The sequence below is a fragment of the Triturus cristatus genome, chromosome 4_1 (genome assembly GCF_964204655.1).
Source record: "Triturus cristatus chromosome 4_1, aTriCri1.1, whole genome shotgun sequence".
Classification (NCBI taxonomy): domain Eukaryota; kingdom Metazoa; phylum Chordata; class Amphibia; order Caudata; family Salamandridae; genus Triturus; species Triturus cristatus.
In genome coordinates, this window is record NC_140585.1 from 844,867,045 (window position 1) to 844,880,863 (window position 13,819).

The following is a 13,819-nucleotide window of genomic DNA, read 5'->3' on the forward strand; positions in this document are numbered from 1 at the left end:
TATGTCTCATACTTAGGGTGTGTCTTACATTGCCTCTACCTAATGTGTGGCAAAAAGATCCTCATGACACCACCCTTCATGCCCGTGTTATTTCGTCATTCTTGTTATAATTGGCGTGTCCACTCCGCCCTGTGATGCCCCATTCTATGGCGCTCTACTCCATTAAATTCTGGTACACTCTACAACACTCTTCTTCACTCTGTGCCTCTCCACTCTACTCCACTCTATACCACTTCACCTTACAACAGTCTATGCCTCTCCACTCGGACCTTCTGTCACTCGACTCTACAACTCTACTCAACGCTATTACACTCTCATACACTACTCCACTCTACAACAGTCTACTCCGCTCTATGCCTCTCTGATCTACAACACTCAACCCCACTCAAAGCAACATCCTCTACGCCACTCTACTATGCTGTACAAAACTCCACAACACTCTGCCACTCCACAACACTTTACTTCTCTCTACGCCCTTCCACTCTACGACACTCTACGCACTACACTACACGCCTAACCACTGCATGACACTCCAGTTCACGCCACTCAATTGTACTTTATGCGTCCCCACACCACTCCATAACACTCTACTATACTCCACTATACGCCACTAACGTTTAGCCATGCTAAACAGCAGCTACTCTGGTGTACATGTCTAAAACATATTGGCAAAGCCAATAGCTCTTGCATTGGCGAGACCTGTTAGCTTTGCCAATGCGTGTTTGGGTATTGTGTTGTACTCTGACTGTTTGCTGAGTAGCAATTCATTGAGCTAGGGATGTATGATTTTTATTTTGAAAAGTGTCAGGAGCAGTGGCGGCTTGCCCATTAGGGAGTTTTGGCCATTACTCCTCCTTTTTAGGTCAAGCCTGTGACCGCTCATGCGCTTTTGCTTGCAAGACACTATTGTTTACAATAAAGGGATTGGAGCCAGCTGATTGCTTACCATTTGTTGGCTTCAGTGTCCCTCTTATTTGCCTTTTCCTAATTGTCCAGCACAGGCCAAGCATCCCTTACGCTCCTGCTTGTGGAGCATGGACCCAGCACATATTGGTTCAATTTAATTAGTGCCTGTCTGCTGCTCACGCTGTGTTTGAGGAACTATTTCTTCTTTCTCCATCCCACTCTGCCTATCCCAGTGTGGTACTCCCTCCCTTGTGTTCTTTTGCCCATACACCCTCATCCAGCTGTCCATTAGTGCTACCCCCTCCCTCTCCTCCCTTGTGCTGCTTCCCCCCTGTTTTTTTTTTTTTAACCGTATTGCACATGTACACCGGCTGCTGTGTAACATGGCTTAAAAAAAAAAAAAACTCTGAAGCGGTCAACGCTGACTGGTTTTTAATAATAGGTATTTCAAGTGGACCATGGATGTACACAATTAAAGCTGACTTCCAAATTAGCCCTGTAATTAGAGCCTCAGCAATATGAATTATGTTCCCTTTTTGATTTTAAGCGAGGTGTTTGTTTTACTTTCGGCTACCTCCTCCCGCACTTTGTAAATCTCCCAACCACTTTTAGGGAGGTCTCACAAATTGGTCCCCACTATCCAGTCCCCATAGATGTGCTAAATCATTCTATACCTATAACCATTTTGTGACCTTTCTACTTGCTCTGTCTGTATCTTTTTGATCCCCAAAGCATAGAAGAAATGTATTTCCAAGCCAGGTCCGCTTTTCACATGGGAATCAGTTGTTCTTTGGTTAAGACCCTGTTGCATTGAATCCTGCTACTCAACTCCTATTCTAGCCTCTGGTGTTTAAGTAGTCTGTTATCTTCATTTATATGCATCACAGATTTATTTTTATTGTTCAATAAAGCCATATATCTTGGTACATATCATTTGTAACATTGAGTTGGGAAACAACCTGTCTTAATATAAAGTTGACAAAGGTCCATTCTCCTCTGTCCTAAATGTTTGAACAGTTAGGATCTCTTTCTTGAAACATCTGTTATTCAGCACTGAGATACCCTCTGGGTGAATGTGCGCTTTACAAATACATATTTTATGTTATATATAAGTACCCAAACTGTGTATTTTCCATACCGTTTGTCCAAATAATGCGTCTCCTCACAATGGATAAGCTCCGCTCATCTCAAGTCCTGGGCAAGTCGCTGCTAAAAAGATGGTGCCTGTAGGATGCCATAGTACCTGAAAATACTACTGGTAGCTTCTCTTAGCTTTAATATGCTGGTAAAATGAATATCTGATACAGTGTGATTTTGATATACTGGATGGACAGGAAAATGACGTGCCCCCAACGCTTTATGCCATAGCCTGTCTTAAAAATTGCAGGTATAGAAATGGCATACAGAGGTTTCATTTGATATTTCAAAGCATTGAAGCTATTCTTAAGAGCACTCTCAAAAGGTACTGAAGGGAATTCGAGTCTTTGAAAAGTGTATGTGGCTTTTCAAAGAGTTGAATTTCGTTCAGTACCTTGCCACTCCAACAATATGGCAATAGTCTCGTTTACCACAAGACATTGAAGGCTGCATCATAGAAGTCAAGAATTTAGCTTATTAACTGTTATGTATATTCGGGCCACTGGAATTTTGCGGCATTGGATGACCAAATTATGCTGCAGGGTTGACGAAAGTATGTGTCAAGAAAAGGCAGATTATTTAGCATAATCTGTAGCAGCATTATTTTATTTTAAACTTTTCATACCATTCAGGCAAATATGCATCTCATTAGTATACTATAACACCACAGTTCAGCAATCAGCAAATGAAAGCTGGCCTGTTAACCTTTTGAGGGATTTACTACTGCTCAGAAATACGGGTGGCGCTTTTTGCTGGGTAACTTTTGCTCCGCTTGAGCTAGAAAACCTTTTTTGTGAAATTTGCAAATTATGCAACATATGCTGTAGAATGCAGCAAATACGACCACTTCTTGATTATGAAAACGCTGCAGCTGCATAAATGTCCAGTGTATAAAACAAAAATTGGCAAGGCACTAGTAAAAAGCCATCATATTTGTTTACTGCCTCTATCGTAGCAAGGACCTGCTGAGGTTCCGCTTCTCTAGAATTGATTACCTCTGATGCAACAGTGCATCCCCATTGGTAACTAATCCTTTGAACCCTACCATTGTACCACATGCTCTTATCAACCCTTTGGTCTCTCTGTTCATAAATACTTTAATGTCTTTGGTCTTAAATCCTTCAACAAAATCTGCTTTTGTTTCAGATATCTGCAACTAGAGCTGCCTGTCATAATCGTCTAGTAAAAGCTTTTCTCCAGATCCAGCTTATCAATGCATTCCTCAACTGCAGCTAATTTCCTCTGAAACTTCTTTCCATTACTCATGAAGCCATCTGTGAATCTAAATATCTTGCTGACTCTGACAGGTGCCAAGACTCCCATATGGAAAGAGAAACCTTGATGCAGTAATTTACTTAAACTTTCCTCCCTTCTGAAACTCAGTCTGACCATGACAATCTTCTGACTCCCATCACATCATGACACCGCGATCACCTTTATGAATATCTGAACACAGCAAAAATGGCATTTTGTCTTGATTATCTTCATGTGTCAGTGCCATGAATCCCAACCACCCACGGCTTCACAAAGAACAGCACATTTTATCTGTCTTTTCTACTATTAAGGTACTGAGGTAACATCCACATAGCACTAAAAGCTGGTTGCCAAACGTGCTGCAAGTGTGTTGAGTGCACGAATCTTTGCTTACCCCACAACGATTTCTACAGCCTCCTGCCTTACTGCATCTCCAGGGCTGACCATGCCTGAGACAAAAACATTTTATGGGGAGATCCTTACCTTTACGAGTATCCTTACACTGAAAGTCTTCTCTCTCAATAACCCTTTATTGATAAGCATCTGAAGTTCAGACCCACTGTGTGCTCATCCTGCAGTGCCTTTCCAAATTTCTTGCCAGCCCCTCTTTTATTCCTTGATTCTTTTTCCCTTCTTCTGTTCAAGCACCCCAACATTTTCCATAGTTATTGCTTTCAGTGCTCTGATGAGGGATACAATTTGCTATAAAAAGCATAAAAAAAGAAGGTAAAATATTATCCTGTAGTGCATGCAGATTGGTACTCGGCTTGCTTTCAGCATCCTTGTGTGGAAAGATTCAATTTTACTTTTGGGTTTCTTGAAAGAAAGCACCCCATCTTACCTAAACATTGGTCTGCTCTGTTTTATTCGTGAAGGGGAACTTTTTTAAACAGCCTTCTTTTCTTTATAGAATGGATTTAAATGTCATTGCATGTCTGAATCCCATCAGAGGCAGCTACTTCTTGCATCGGAAGATCCTCAGCAGTTCATGGACTATTTTTCAGAGTGAGTATTGCTGTGTGCAAAACAAGTGGAATGTTCATGCTAAGTAAACATAGGTTCATAAAATTAAGAATCAAAGTATAATTTCCTGTAAAATACGGTGTTTCGGGAATATGTGGTGTTAACACTATCTGCAGCCATTTCTACATTGTTTAAAACATCTCTGGAGATTTTGGGTTATGACTCTTACCCGACTACAGCATCAATAGTCTGATGGAGACATTTCTGGGAATCCATAGGAGACTGTGCTATTACTGTCACACAACCTGGAATTGTTTGTAGTACTCTGGTAATAACGGAAAATGCTGAATATGTATATTCCTCAATCTGGAGTCCTCAATTTTGATAATTTGAATGGTTTTCCGCTGATGAGACTTTTCCATGGCTGGATAAAAATTGTGTCTTTAGTCCTAGAGCAACTACTGTATTGTGTTGTGCACATGCTGTCAATCCTACCTTTTTTGACAGCCTAACAATGGGGACGGGAGTGAGGTGGAAGTCACAAAAGCTTATAGTACAACTTAATTAAAGATAAACTATCTTTCACCATTTTTCCATTTCTAAAACCTCAATTTGTATTTTTTCCTCGAGGGTAAAAGAGTTGACCAAAGGAAAAGCTGCAAAGCTTCTGGGATATCTCTGACTCTATTATTTATCTCCATCTTGCCCCTGAATAGGCACGGATGTCTGACCATGAATTAAAAATCAGCCTGTTTGCCATATTTATGGATATCTTTGAATCTCTGTATATCGTCAAATGCCCTAGTGTGTTTTGCTGTTTAATCTGTTTCCCAACATAAGCTACTTACCTGGGATTTGAGGTTAAGAGGTATCTCTTATTGCTTTATTCCTTCCACAAAGATGCCCGCTCCCCCTATATCTAAAAGAACCGCCCCACTGACCTGCTCAGTGTATGAAGGGGTTGTGGCTAGCCTGGCTTGTACAGTGGTCATCGCCCATAAGTAATACTTAAGAGTGGAATTGAGTTTTTATTTCCTGCTTGAGATAGGGTTTGTAGAAAGTTAATGTTCAGTATGATTTGTTAAACAAAGTCATGCAAATTGTATTACAAGATCATCACTGCTAAAACATATTCAAGCACATCCTCTTATGATCACTAATGTAATACTTTGAAACATAAAGCATGATTCCTGATTATAGCGCCCCCAATAATTCATTAAGATATTAAGAAATAACCAACCCCATATTTAATGAAACTGCAAAATAATGGTCGATTCCAGTGTGCTATAAGATGTCAGGATGCACGCAGCACAGAATGGCCATCTGAAGCACACAGTTAAAGACTCTTAGCATCCCGACATTTTTCATCTTTAGTCACAAAAACACAAAGTATTATAAATTGTGTCCATACCTTTAATTTAGAGAGAGATCATGCAAGCAGTAACAACTTGCCTGCTCCTTCCATTCCTAAATTCTGTAATAGTAGCATTCATTTTCAGTGAACACGGCTTGATTCTAATGTACCCTGCATTCATGTGTTGCCATCACTATTGCTTACTTCTTGTAGTGTTGGAGTAAAAATAATTAAGATTCTGCTGACTGGAAATCATTTCATTCTTGTTCCACAAGATTGGTTTGGTCAACCCCCACCGCCCCCCCGAAAATAAATAAATAAATAAATAAATAACTTACTATTAATTTCTCCCAATTAAGTACATTTTTAAATATTGCATGCTAAGTAAAACAATTAACACATTTTTAATCTCCAAGGAATGTAGGCTAAAACAGATTTGCAGTAGAGATTTTTTAATTCATAAGAGGCTCTTAAAGCAAAGTCCCAAAAATGTTTTTCATTTAAAATATAGGTTTTATTATTTCATATATTTATTTTTTCATTTCTTTATTGTTTTTAAATGTATTTTCATTGTTTGTCTTTTAATTTCAGGCAACATTTTTATAGTTTAAATATTGTAATTCATATTCAATTACTCTTTGTCAAAGCACATTTTACCGTGTAGATTGGTAAAAACACTGTGAATCCTGGAGCGTTTTGAGTCCACAGTACTCTTATCTGGCCCTGGGGTCTTCCTGGAATTTTTTTCTATTTTCCTTGGAGGTGAAAGATGGGGTCAGTAGATGGTTGAAAGGTGCACTGTTATAATATAGCATATGTTAAACCACAATTTTTTATTGATTTGTCCCGAGGCTGAGACAGCTTGTATTGCCAATGGGCTTAATTGGGGAGGTGTAAATATCAAGTTAATATATACAAATTTATTAGTGTTCTACTATTGATCCCTATTATTATTTTTACATTTATGAATTTGCCTGTTGTCATCTGCTGGTCTCTTCAATTGCCCTCTCGTGCTCCCAATCACAAGAGCATTTTCTCAGAAATCAGCACCATCCTACTGCTGGCAAAAATGTCTGAGTCACTGTGCAAGGCCAGGTTGTTGCCTGGTTTCTGTAAATTCATGTTGAGGCTGTAAAATGTACTTCAATTAAAATACGTATGTGAAAATGTATGCAGATGAAAGGAGTATACCCCCACTATCCATAAGTTTGTTTGTTTCTTATGTTTTTAAGGGAATCCGCTGGTGTGTCCTTTCAGCCAATAGGAATTGGCTCAAGTGGTGTCTTTAGTTCTGGCTTACTAGACAGTCGCTTGAAATTGCTTTCCCACCACCACATCAGGGATGCTGTGCAGCATGGCTAAAACAATTGACAAAGTCAATTGATCCCAAATGCAGACATATTGACTTTGTCAGTAATTGTTTTTTAGATTTCAAGCACAAGGAATCTTCTTTAGTTTGCTTTAACTATCTCCTTGTATAAAGTGGAAAGAGTTTAAGGAATTAATACCTGAAGTCTTTTGGGAGAGAGTTCTAAACAGAAGTCTTATTTACCTCAAATTCTACTTTGCATAGTCTGTCTGTAAATAATCTTCCAGCATTGCTGGGTGAGGTGTCTGTCGGGGGACTGCTTTCGCCCCTCTGTAGTTCAGGCCAAACTTAATTATCGTGTTTTGGCCACATCTTCTGCAATATTTTGTTTGTCCTAAATATGAAGAAATTTGTCAGTTTCACTCTTTGCAAATAGATTTTGGTTTTCACATGCTGGCCTACATTACTGACCCTTAAATTGTTTATAGACTCCTATTCTCTTGTTTCGCAGTATAAGTAAATTGCCCCCAACAATGGTTGGAATTTTCTCTGTGTGAGGCTATTTTACTATGTGATGCTATCTCTCTGTAGACTGTGTGGTACAAAAGTAGAACACGTCTACCCATTTTCAAATTCTGTGACGGTCTGATGCTACAGTAAGTAGTCATGGGCTAGGGAAGAAGACATGGTCTAGGGAAGAAGAGGAGTTGAGGAAGCACAGTGTTCGTAGGTATTCTCTGTTGAAGACGGTACCATTCACTGAGCTCTATCTCTTATGGTTCAAAAGTGCCCACAACTGCTTTTTATTGACTCGATTTCATCTGGACCTCTTTCATTATCTTCTAGCCCACGGGTATTCATAGTACGGCCCGCGGCCCGGCAAGCCTTCCTTGGCGACCCGCGGACCTTGCAGACATCGTACCTGTGCTTGTCAGCAAACACCACCGAGCTATGGGGGCCGGGCGATTCTTTTAAAGATCATTCACTTGTTAATGAGGCGTTGTTGTATTTCACCTCTTCTTGGTGCCCCTGCATCTCCCCTCTGATTGAGTGGAGATGCAGGGGCACCAAGAAGAGGTGAAATACAACAAAGCCTCATTAACAAGTGAATGGTCTTTAAAAGACCTGTGAAGTACTCGGTGCGGCAGTGGCTGTGTGCGCCCGGGAAGCAGCCTCAGCCCAGGGTGACACACGCGTGGGGGTGAGGTGATAGAGGGTGAGGAGGACAGCAGGGTGTGACAGCAGCGGGTGAGGTGACGGAGGGCAGCAGGGAGTGACAGCAGCGGGTGAGGTGACATGGGGGAGACAGACAGAGGGAGACAGATGGGGACAGAGAGATGGAGATGGAGGGAGGGAGACAGAGAGAGAGGGGGACAGAGAGGGAGGGAAACAGAGAGAGGGAGGCAAACGGAGAGAGGGAGGGAAACGGAGAGAGGGAGGGAAACGGAGAGAGGGAGGGAGACGGAGAGAGGGAGGGAGACAGAGAGAGGGAGGGAGACAGAGAGAGGGAGGGAGACAGAGAGAGGGAGGGAGACAGAGAGAGGGAGGGAGACAGAGAGAGGGAGGGAGACAGAGGGAGGGAGGAGACAGAGGGAGGGAGGGAGACAGAGAGGGAGACAGAGGGGGACGGACAGAGGGAGGGAGGGCGACAGACAGAGGGAGGGAGACAGAGAGACAGAGGGAGGGAGAGAGAGAGACAGAGAGAGAGAGAGAGGGAGAGAGAGAAGGAGGGAGAGAGAGAGAGAAGGAAGGAGGGAGAGAGAGAGAGAAGGAGGGAGACAGAGAGAGAGAAGGAGGGAGACAGAGAGAGAGAAGGAGGGAGACAGAGAGAGAGAGAGGGAAACAAGCAGAGTGAGTGAGACAGAGGGAGACACAGAGAGAGAGAGAGAGAGAGAGAGAGAGAGAGAGAGAGAGATAGAGAGAGGGAGGAAGACACAGAGAGAGAGAGATGGAGAGTTAAATAGAGAGAGAGATGTGTGTATACCGGGTCTGGTGGCTCAGTGGACGAAGGCGTCTGCTGCAGGGGCCTGTGTTCAACCTCCTGGGCATAGTTATTTTTTTTTTGCTCTAGCCCCACCCCCTCACCCTACTGCCCCGCCCCCACCGGTGCGGCCCTTGGCCATAAACCACACTGGAAATTTGGCCCCGAGAGAAAGTTTGTGAGTACCCATGTTCTAGCCCATCCCCGTGCAGTGTCTCTTACCCTGTTTTATGAGGTTCCAAGCAAGTCTTTTATTATTCCTATTCTTAAGAAAGCTAGCGCTTGGTAGCTTTTATTTTTTTACAACTGCTTTCAAACAATTCGGTATTACACACACTCAGCTTTTTAAGGGCTGCAATTTGGCTTAGGTCCAGCTGCGATTAACTTCTATGGTTACATTTGGGTAACTATGGTAATATGGATCCATCAAAAGTGTTTGCTATTTAACTTTGTATCATGTATTGTTTGTGTTAAATTATTTGATGGAGTCTCTTTAATGGTATTTGTTTGATTTTTATGGTTTTCTTGTTAAAACCGAAAAAATTGATGATGATGAAGTACTCTTGCGTTAATCCTTGCAAATTTAGAATTTCACATAATGTCTTACCCAGTTAAGGGGCCACAGTCAAATAGGGAATGCTAGGCTTCAACCATGGTTGTTGGGGGTGTTTGCTTCTGATGTCCCAGGGTCCCTACTAAATGACTCCGCAAACCGGGAGGATGTAGGTAAACGCAGGGTGATTCACACTGGCTCACAACTCAAAATAAGTTCAATAGCAGTAATAAACGATTGTCCAGTCAAATACTTCCTTTTATGTTGAAAGGATTGTTTATGTACAACTTTAAATTGAAATTGAAATCCTGGCTGATGAGGGCTGAAAGACCGAAACCGGTCCTAGGATGCTTTTTTCCAGTCCAGGGAGGACCTGGCCTGGCAGTTGGGCTGGACTGTTCCCATTGGGCGCAGGGTCAAGACTGATTTGCATATGGCTGGGTCCAAACTGGAATGTCATGGTGAGCAAAAATACGATGGATTTAGGCCCAGATCTCTGTACTGGGGTGAATGTATGACATTGTGCTGCATTCTTGTTCATCAATTGTTCTTTTTGCATTTGTCACCCAGAGTAGGACGGGTATGCCCAGACGTGGGTCCCGTGCTCTCCATGCCACTGGAGTCAAGCTATCCTGGCTGATGAGGGCTGAAAGCCCGAAGCCGGTCCTAGGATGCTTTTTTCCAGTCCAGGGAGGACCTGGCCTGGCAGTATAGACTGGACTGTTCCCATTGGGCGCAGGGTCAAGACTGATTTGCATATGGCTGGGTCCAAACTGGAATGGCATGGTGAGCAAAAATACGATGGATTTAGGCCCAGTTCTCAGTTCTGTATTCTGTCCATCAATTGTTCTTTTTGCATTAAATTGAAATACGGCATGCACAAACCATTCTCTCAGTCCCGTGATGGCAGGGTTGTAGTGTTTAAAGGCAGTCCCCGGAGTCCCACTCTCGTCTCACTAGTGGTTATTCTCCATTCACCATAGGTGACATTCAGGTTAGGCCCCACTAGCAGTCTGAGTCTCAGAAGTCCCACTCCGACTCTGTTAGAAAAGTCCAAATGTTACCAGAGCCAAAGCGCTATCTGGCATACAAGTTCTTCCAGAGCCTTCTGACCCTCCCTTCAGTCTTGCCTGCACCAGCAGGGATTGTCCGACTAGAGTCTCAGAGAGTATCTCTCTCACGGGTGTGGCAGCTGCAGTAGCTGCCTTCAGCCAGGATCACACATGCGGCTGCACAGGGACCACAGACAGTAAATATCCATTGGTTTCCCCCACAAGCTGGGGGTGGGGGAGGATTCCACGGCTTCTAGTTCTGATCCTCAGTCAGGGCCACTGATCCTCAATCAGGGCTCTGGCCCGTATGGGTCACCACAGTGGCCTCTCCTTGCGAATATGGCTCATAGGTTACGATCCTTGTCTTCCTTTGGTTGCCCACTCTGACATATAGGGTCACCACACGTGCTCTTCACTCAGGCGACATCCCAGTCAACGCAGCAGTAGGTTTCTATTCACAGCGGTCCCCTCTAACATACTGGGTCACTGACTTGCACATTGGCAACGACCCGTTCGGTATGGCAAACTTCACGGTGGCCCATTGTGGCATACGGGGTCGCCGACTTACACAACGCAATGGGTGGCGGCCTGATCAGCATGACAAACTTCAGTGTACCCCTCTGGGGTCATCGACTTACACACCATTCACTGGTGAAGGCCGATTAGCACTGCAAACTTCACAGCTTACTTCATGGCTGCCCTCTCTTTCATACTGGATCACCGATTCGATCATACATACAAGCAGCAACCTGATCTGTGCTGCACCCGTCTCTTCACACCTTGCTACAGGAATCCAATCGCTAGGATTCCCCACTGGGCCTTGTTTCCACCAGTGCTCTCCTCTTCCTCACAGGGCCACTGGTCTTGGCAAGCTGACAGGCACTGGTGCTCCAGAAGCAGTCCTTTCCAGGTTGCTCTTGAGACAGCCTTTGTTTAGATTGATGCTCCGCACAACAGGGTAGACTTCAGCTTTAAGCAAACAAAACAGCGGCACAAAGAGGTCTGAGCATTTTAGCACCAGGCTGTCATCAGCTACCCTAAAAAGAGATCAGGGGGAAGACAAAGTGCTGGCCTCACCTAAGGTGTCCCTTTTGCTTTGAACAATGAAGTCTGCAGTCCAAACCTTCACCACCACCATCTACCAAAAGGTAGTGCTACAGGAAGACTAATCGGAAGCTCTTCTCAGCAGTAGGCCGAGGAGGATTTCTAAAGAAGCCTTCTCTCCTCCCTCCCCTCTTCAGTGTTTAGGTCTCCTCCCTTCAGCTTTAGAACTTTCAGCAATGCACTTCCAAAGTCTAGGACAACTTCACCTCTATCTTATGCACAAGGCTAGGCCATGGACACCCAAAATGGATCCCAGCAGCCTCCATTAGTCTGGGTCAATTTTAGACACAATACTTGTTCAACTCAGTCCACATTTGCAAACACACAAAGCATATGCTTAGGATATTAGCTCTATGATCTGGGCTGGTGCATAGAAGTGGAACTTTACACTAGTGGGCCGGGAGGCCTCCATTCCAGTGACACAGATAATAAAGTCTGGTCACAACTATGAAATGACAAAACACAGCACTACGACCACTGTTCTACATGCTACTACCATGATAGAGACGGTAGTTCACTCTCTGTACAATGAGGATGCTGACCTCCAGGTCATAGGAACGGCCCAAGACATCACTCGCGTCAAGGAATAAACAATGGTTTTGCACACACTAGATCAGTGTGAGGATAGGCTAACATTTTTAAAAAAACAGGATACCAGATGCATTTAGTCTGGTGCTCAGCTCAGAGAAACACAACTCTACACATTTCTGGAGGCATTCCCATCCCGACAATTGGGCAAGAATAGATGCCCAGGTCTGCCACTGTGTTTGATTTTCTTGTGTCAAATACTTGCTTAGAGAGAAGAAAATCCAATCGACCAACTAAATCTGAGACGTTTCGTTAAGAAAATAATGGAAAGGTAAAGGGGTTCAGCAATGCAAGCAGACTGCAAAGAACTGCTGCGTCTGTTTTGAGCAGGAGGCCATTAAAAAGTGAAAAAAGAGACAAATAATTTGGGGAACCACTACTGGAAGTTTATTAAATAATCTCATGTTAAAAAATCTTGGCTGAGAACATGAAGGCCCTCATAACGAGTGGCTTGTAATCCTTCCCATTATTTGCCTGCCAGGGATTCATGGTTACTAGAGGTTATGGTAATTCCAGGGTGAAGAAGTAGCCAAAGTTATGAGTTTTTGGATAATATTTGGGTCAATTTCTGCTTGTTCATTCCACCCCTCCACACCACTGGCACTTGCGTATTTCGCCACCATAGGTGACCCTAAGCCTGTGGGGCGTCATGTAGGTCATGTGTATGTAGTTAAAATGTGTATATTTCAGTCTGTTACGTGAAACCCTTTTGGGATATGCAGTAATTCTGTCTCATTCATAGTCCACAAGTTCCCTATCCAATATAGTCTTGCAGCAATCACGAAGATTTAATAGGGGGACATGGGACGTCTCCGACAGTGAGGCATAAAACCACTTTACTTGGTGCTTCGACGCACCCCAAAGTAAGTATGGAGTGCAAGACTGCTTGTGTCGTGGTACTCAATGATGGATGTCAGTGAAAAGCGGGAAACAACAGCTAAAAGTGGCTGAAAGTAATATTTTAATACAGTTCTTTGTAGTGGTAGTAGTGATAGTCGGCAACCATACAGTGGTGCACAAGCCTGTATTTGGTTTATTAACAACTCTACCTTTGGAGCAAACCTACTTTAGCAACTTTCCTATGGAATCTGAAGTTGATGAAGGTGTCTAGGACAAATCTTCAGGACCTGACGATAAAGTAGAAGATGTGATCCAATCATGAAAGGCATGTGTAAGATTAAAGGGGGCACTTTTCATGAGGTTGAGTGTATGGTAACCCGGCTTTCGGTGGTATCGAGGCTGTTCTTCAGGTGTGAGCTACTGTTTGAATGCATCAAGTTAAAGTTCATTGTTGTATGTACTGTAGTATGGAAATCTGAGTCGTTCAGCTCGTCCATCGATTCCATATATAACTTGCATGCATATGGTGATGAGGTGGAACCTAGGAAAATGGCACAATGGATGAGGGTAATAAAGTCTAGCTATTTCCATCTTTGCAAGTTTGATGCTTCCACGTGGCAAAGAAGAGAACCATTGTGGGGGGCTCCTCCATCGTCAATGGGGATAGACTAAGATAAATGACAGTGCTGCATTGCCATTCATTCGAAGATTTCCCATGTATCAAAAGAGACCAACTGAGACTCACTTCAAGTTTTCAGCTTGATTAAGTTATCGTCCA

The 13,819-nt window shown here is 43.2% G+C and overlaps 1 protein-coding gene across 2 annotated transcripts in view; it reads left to right on the forward strand.

Moving 5' to 3' along the window:
• The window catches only part of KIN (Kin17 DNA and RNA binding protein), a 138,490-nt gene that overhangs the window by 10,685 nt on the left and 113,986 nt on the right, over positions 1–13,819 (forward strand). For both annotated transcript variants that reach the window (XM_085653536.1, XM_085653537.1), the window contains exon 2: positions 4,208–4,302. In XM_085653536.1, coding sequence (XP_085509662.1) covers positions 4,208–4,302 — 95 coding nt within the window. The remainder of the gene's footprint in view (positions 1–4,207; positions 4,303–13,819) is intronic.